Source organism: Vombatus ursinus, unplaced genomic scaffold (genome assembly GCF_900497805.2).
Source record: "Vombatus ursinus unplaced genomic scaffold, bare-nosed wombat genome assembly UNPS02006932.1, whole genome shotgun sequence".
NCBI lineage: Eukaryota > Metazoa > Chordata > Mammalia > Diprotodontia > Vombatidae > Vombatus > Vombatus ursinus.
Window position 1 is genome coordinate 705 of NW_020946710.1, and position 7,226 is coordinate 7,930.

The 7,226-nt window shown below is 38.5% G+C and overlaps 1 protein-coding gene and 1 pseudogene across 1 annotated transcript; one reads left to right on the forward strand and one right to left on the reverse strand.

Annotated features, from left to right (window-relative positions):
• Window positions 1-980: 980 nt before the first annotated feature.
• Window positions 981-6,600, reverse strand: LOC114033406 (annotated as a pseudogene).
• A 192-nt stretch (window positions 6,601-6,792) lies between these two features.
• LOC114033407 (putative olfactory receptor 10D4) lies at window positions 6,793-7,218 on the forward strand (the record flags this gene model as incomplete). The annotated part of the gene is made up of 1 exon (XM_027848922.1): window positions 6,793-7,218. A coding segment is annotated over exon 1 (426 nt), but the record flags the coding sequence as incomplete, so codon positions are not given.
• Window positions 7,219-7,226: the final 8 nt, after the last annotated feature.

The window sequence follows — 7,226 nt, forward strand, 5'->3', positions numbered from 1 at the left end:
ATGCAAAATGAAATACAAATTTTTAGACATGGCTAATATAGGAATTTGTTTTGCTTGATTACGCATATTTATTATGAAGGATTTTCTTTTTGGGGGGTAGGGAAATGTATATATACACTTGATAATTGAAAAAATTAATTAAAAATTAATGCTTCATGGATACCAGGGCAGCCCTCAGACTGTCCTTCTGTTATCCCTTTTGGAGTGGAATCATAGTTGTAGTTCAAAGACTTCCTGAAGGACACATGTGTCTCTGAAAACTCTTTTTCTTGTTAAGTGCTTATCTTTGTTTTTTTTACATTATTAAAAATCTTTATTTAGGTTTGGTCAGTACAGGTAAGATATAGTGGAGTCACAGAGCAATCTGCATCAACAGGATAAAACAGTTCATAAAAACTGAGTAACTATGCACACAAAAGTCTTAAACATTCAGTCACCTAGAAGGAAAATGCACAGACATATGGTGGAAAAAACTGTAATTAACACTGAAACTACTACAGGACTCCATCAACAATACAATTTTTAGTGATAAAACTACTATACTGGGCAAACTTGGCAGTCATAAACCCATAACTACTATGACAAGTCTGAATGTTGCACAAGGATAAGAACAATATGAGTAAGAATGCCCTTACACAGCACAGGTTCTAGATGTACATGGTTTTGTACAGACATCATTGTGTTATACTTTGTGGAAATTATTTTCATTTTCAACTTCACATGAACTCATATAAAAATAACTGGAGCGTACACAAACGTTCTTTTAGCAATGTTCAATGTAATTAACTGTTACAATTTCCAAAGTGGCAGAGGTATTAAAGCAAGGAAAACAAACAAACAAACAAACAAAACAAAAACAAAAACCCACACTGCACAAAAAGGCAAATTGTGACAAAAAGTATGCACTAATTAAAATTGTTTCTGGATAGTATCATCTCCCAAATTAAATGACACTGTATAAAAATGTTGCTAGAAAAATGTTACAAAACTGAGTCCTGTACATTTACACTTGAGTCCCAACCATTCTGAACATAATGGAAACCCGAAGTTCGGTTACATTTCCCAGTCACTGCTTTCTCCTCTTGAGGGTCATGATTGGAGTCTGTGTCATTTGAATGGTATGTGAGTTTTCACTGCCTCTGAGAAAATCTACACTTTCATACCCCATACTGAGTTGGTTTATGTAACTGCTACCTCCTCTGCCATCTCTTCAGAGTTGTTGGAGACCTTATTACCATTTCCTGGAGATTTAAGAAAATCATCTTCTATTGTGTTACCCTTCCTAAAAAATCCTGGCCCTGGTGTCCTCTGATGGGAGGAACTGCTGTTACTTGGTCCATTAGCCAGATGGCTGCCGTTTTTACCCATAACCTCTCCCTGGTCTAAAGGCTCAGAAGATGGAGTCTTGCTGCTACCTGGGACTGAGCCTGGGACTACTGCTGGTACTGAGCCAACTGCTGACCGTTCTCCTTCAGTTGTTGCTGAAGAACTAGAATGGTACTCTGCATATCTTCCACTTCTTCATCAAGCTGAATAATAAAGTCATTGAGTTCATCCTGACTGCCCTTAAGTTCTTCACTATATTTGTTCCGTAAAGCCAACTCTGCTTCAAGTTGTGCAATACGTCCCTGAGACAGTTGCCTTCCAAGCTCTTGATTCTCCTGAATAAGCATTCCACACTTCACCATTAACTTTTTGCCTATTTGACTCATTTGAGTTTTGACCCAGAAGTTCAAAGAATAAGCAGGAAGTCCACAGTCTTATTGGCAAAACTGATTTCTAGTGTCTCTAAGTCACTAGGCTCAAGGTTAACAGCAAAGTATATTCCATTTTTACATTTTACTGGAATTTTACATGTTCAATTCATAATTTAAAAATCTCTAGGTTTTCTTTCCTCCAAACTGTCTGTGGACACAGTGTGCCACAGACTTAAGACTTCTGTTTCTCCCTCTGTTTTCTTCAAACAGAAACACTTGTCAAGTGTCTACATATTCTAGAAAGGGAATTTTTTCGAAGTTGGCCACTTTTTCGGAATAGTCTGACATTGTCAGGTGTCTGAAGCAAGGTGGGGGGGGAGAGTAAAAACTGAAACACAAGGTTCATCTGGTAAGTTTTATGTTAAGCATTACAAGCTGGGCAATATGAGTATGTGGCTTTTTTGCCTCAAAACGTCTGAGTCTTGGTGCTGAAACGAGTACTTGGCTGTCCCACTATAGCATTCTTGCAGTGGGATTGTCAAGGAAGTCTTGACTGGGAAGTATGTTTTGTTTATCTATCAGGCGTAAATTTCCGGGTGCTCAGTTCATTTTGGGCTTGTTCCAGTTTGTCTTTAGTCTGTTCCAGTTCACCTTTCATTTTTAGGAAAAAAACAAGCTGATTGCTGGGTCCACCATCGTTGATCTCAGTTGGGCAACACTAGGCTGCTGAACTTGTTTGAGATCCTGTATTTGAGTAGTACACTCCTGCATCTCTTGTTTCTTGGTTGCCAGACTCATCACAAGAATATTTTCTCTACTTGAGGACCCTTGCTGTTGCTGCTTTAGCTTTTCTTCAGACTCTCTCAAGCCAGTTACATCAGAGTTTAAGTCTGTGTACTTGCCCTCCAAATCTTGTACATATGCTTCAAACTGCTTCCATTTTAGGATTAATTCATCTCTTGCCATAACTTTGAAGTCTGTTTCACTGAGTCGAACCTTTTTGGGGAGAGGTTCTTCGTTCGTCACTTTGTTTTCCGGAGGTCTAGGCTGCCGACGAGTCGCCTTTGCTTCCAGCTGGAGCCCGCGGCGGCTACACGAGGGCGCACCCCCCCCCCCACCCCGCCACCTCCCCACCCCACCCCTCCTCCGCCACTGAGCCAGAGCTGAAGAGCCTGAAGCACCGCCCAGCCAGCCCAGTCTGAAAACCCTTTTTCTAATTCTGACGTGTTTTCTTGAATGATCTCCTGGATGATAGTGTCCAGATTCCTTTGTTGGGGTTGACTATAATCCTGAGTTTGCTCCATCATCACCTATCCTGTGAGTTGTTACTTGGCATTGTAGTTTTTTCAATATTTTTGAATAATTGATTCATTTTCCCAGCATGTTCTCCCATTTGGGTATTACTATAGATAGTTATATGTTCCCTTGTAGCAACCCAGTTGCTTCTATGGAACAACAACACTTCTATAAATTCCTTTGCTTTTGAGATGTTCATACCAATTTTTGGGGGGGGGCTTAATGACATATGCATCATTTATTCATTTGATGTTGTTTCTTACTACATTTTATGTCGTTAGATATTGTTTTTCCATTTAGCATTTGCTTCTGACATTCTAGCCTTTTTTCAGCTATATCTTTGCATGTTTTTGTTTTTGTTTTTTTGTTTTTGGTATGCATTACTCATATTCTATTTTGTTTAACTTATGTCCCTCTATGTGGCTTTTTAGCATTTTTTTTCTTTTCTTGTGGTGTTGCTTTTGCTGGTTTTTTGAGAGATATCAAATGAGCCTGACCCTCTTCAAAATTCTTGTTCTACCCTCTTGACTGAAAAGCCTCAGGAGTTTAAGCATCACAAGTATCTCTTACACTTCTTCTGACAGAGTTTCTCTTATTTTTATGAACCAAAATCACTACTAGCACCACCATCATCACTAACATGTGTATAACTCTTTAAGGTTTCCAAAATGTTTTACAAAAATTATCTTATTTTATTCTTATAAAAATCTTGGAAGGAAAGTGCTGTTAATATCCCCATTTTGTAAGTGACTTATCCAAGGTCACACAGCTAGTAGCAAAAGTTTAGTACTCTAACTATTGTGTGACTTTGCTGCTTTACAAATACATATATGCATGAAACTGTCTAATATGTAAACAAACTGAACAGTCATTTGAGATAAGCAATGCCAATCATCAGTGTTTCTTTATGTGACATGCATGATGACTAAAGAGAAAGAAGATGACTATACTAGTTTGATCAATATATGTCAACACCTCAATTGACAAATAATATTTGTAAGCACCCAATCATTTATAAAGCACTGTAACAGATGCTATGGAAATAATATGAAGTAAAAGTTATAGCTCCTATAATTATAAGCTATTCAGAGAGATAAGACATACACATATAGGTAAAAAAAATAAACATATCAAAATGTTTGTCAGTAGGGAATCCAAACAAAAGAGGTATAGTGTCCCACAACAGCCTAGCTTACAGATGCTATCTATGCCAGTGTTTGCCCTCTTCTAAGGTCCCAGAATACCCAGGTTTTAATTGATCCCTGTGCTCCAGGCTTGTTGAGTGTTAAGGATAAGGCCCCAAAGGGATGACAAGTAAATTTAAGCCCTAATGTATGTGGGAAATGCTTTAGTTCTTGGAATTTGAGAAGTACTCCATGTGAAGAGGTAAGGGTACTGTCATATCTGTACTATCCTCTTCCTGAATGATTAACTGAAAAGAGAGAAACATTTAAAGTCCTTGACCAGAAAGTTGAGTTTTACAAGATTCTTACATTTTCACCTCTTTGCTGCCTGACAGGAAATCTTGGACGAACAAGTGTATTGCCTTTCAGTCACAGTCAGTCATGCCTAAGGCTGTTAGTAATCTAAGTGCAAAAATTTTGCCCACTCCTTATTCTCCTCCCTGGCATTCTCTTATCCCACCACTCCATCCTTTTTTTCTCTCCTTTTGTAGCTTTCTCACATTCACTTAAAGAAGTTTGGATCTTGGGAAGTGAGACTGCTAGTGTTCAGAGGCCTCATTCTCATTGTTGGAAAGTCTAAAACTGCAAAAGATGGCAGGATTAATTGACTGCCAAAAAGTCACCCTGGGGAGGAAAACAATTGTCCCCAAACTTTGGGCACTGAGCAACCTGAACCTGTTTATAGAGATAAAGAGGTGAGACTCAAATAAGGAGTTGCAATATTTTGGCAAGATATGCTTAATTTACCTTTCTCTGTGGCAATTTGCCTAATTAATGACAAACTTTGGTTGCATATCAAAAATGCATTTGGTATTTTGGGGGCTCCTATCTTTGATTTTTACCTGTAAGATGAGAGAGCTTGAGATAGAGAGGAATCTGTGTCTCTTCTCTATAAGAGTGTTACATTTCACATTAGGTGAGGAGCAGGACAGTTGAAAAAAATCTGAGATCTAATAATAATGCTGGGATGAGACCTTAACTATTTGTAAAATACAAAGGATGAGGGTTCTCTTTCTGGACCTCAACTTAACTTGTCTCAAATTGAATTATTCTAATTTTTGAGGTTATGGGTTTACTTTCAAATTTCATCATTTGGATTTCTTGTTCATTTTTCTTCTTGGTTAGGGAAGATGAAGGGAAAGGACGGCATGGGAAAAGAAGGAAGGGAAGAGGGGGAAAGAGATGGGGAGCAGAACAGAATCAGTTGGTTCAACGACTACCTATGAAGGTAGAAAGAGAATCCACAGCCCAACATGCACTTAGGAGGTTTTTGTGATTTAAGAGACACTTTGGGATTTTAGAATGAACAAGTCAGCTAACATGGTAGTTGATCTCAATGATAGTGGTTGAACACCCAAGGGTGTTCTGGAATGAAATATATTGTTCTTTTCTGGTGCCTTGAAGGAATTTGAAGTACTAGGACAAAATGAAATTAAGATAGGCCAAATGAGGCCCAGGAAACTGTAGCTAGATAAAGTATTATATGAATTAAGTGTCAAGTACTCAAGACTTGCTAGTTTTCTTTTATTCTCACTTCCAGTTACTTTATCTTGAATTTGTATATCTCTAAGTTGCAGAAATTCATTCTTGTAGGTTTATATGTGTGTAGACAAGGAATAAAATGGAAAAGGGAAGATATCAGCTTTGAGTGAAAAGTTATGGTGGAAGAAGGAAAAGAAGAAGAAGGTGAAAGTAATTAGGGATTGAGTGGAACAGACCTCTCAATCCAAGTAGTAGTTAGCTTCAGGTGGCAAGAAAATTGGGGAAGTGCAATGCTTTAGATTGGGGTTTAAGTGATGACAGAAATTTAGGAATAATTGAAAAGTGAAAGCCTTGAATTAAAATGTTTCCATGAACTGTCTAGTTCTTGGGAGTGGCTAGAATTCCAAAGGTTCCCAAGAATTTACTGGTTCTTGAAAGTGGCTGGAACACTTGGGTAACCAACTTGAATGAGCAAAGATTAAAACCAAGGCTGGATCCTTTCTTAGGTTGTTGGGCATCAAATCTTTGTTTTCCCACTTTGTTCTAGTGAGGAAGAATTTGACATAATGCTGTTGGCTTGGTTGTATGGAGGTTTTCAAATCTTGACAATTCTACTTCCTCAATATCTTTCAAATATACTTCCTTCTTTCTACCCATCCTACTAGTATTATGGTTTTGAGCTACATTTCCTCTAACTTGGACTATATTAATAGCTTCTTGGTTGGTTTACCGGCTGCCTATTTCTATATTCTCTACTCCATCTACCACACAGATGCCAAAATAGCCTTTCTAAGGCGCAGGCCTCACTATGTTTCTTCCTAGATTCAAAAATTCCAGTGATTCCTAATGGCCTCTAGTATAAAATGAAGCTGCCTCAGCCTGGTATTTAAAGTCTCCCACAATCTGGCTCCAGCCTACCTTCTTTCTGTCTCATTCTCCATGGATATCTGTGTCAGAGGAAATCATGGACCCTTAGTACTTGGTCCTCAGAAATTGTGGGACCCTGTAACTTCTAGGGCAATTTGAAGCATTTCTTTCTGTTGGCTTCAAAAGTTACATATTTTTAAAAAGAAAATATTAAATTAAATTATACATTTCCTTTACAGATAGGTAAGAACTGACTTTGCATGGAAATGAAGAACTACACAGTTGTGACCGAGTTCATCCTGCTGGGAATCCCTGAAACAGAGGGGTTGGAGACAGTGCTCTTTGTTCTCTTCTTATCTCTGTACCTATGCACACTGTCAGGGAATGTGGTCATCCTCACAGCCATCATTTCTTCCTCTCGTCTTCATACTCCTATGTATTTCTTCCTGGGAAACCTGTCTGTATTTGACATGAGTTTCTCCTCAGTTACCTCACCCAAAATGTTGTTCTATCTTTCTGGTCAGACACCAGTCATCTCTTTCCAAGGGTGTGCAGCCCAATTGTTCTTCTACCATTTCCTTGGCTCCACTGAGTGCTTCCTATACAGCGTAATGGCATATGATCGCTTTGTTGCCATCTGTCACCCTCTACACTACACAGTTATTATGAATCATAGGGTGTGCTCTATCCTAGCAACAAG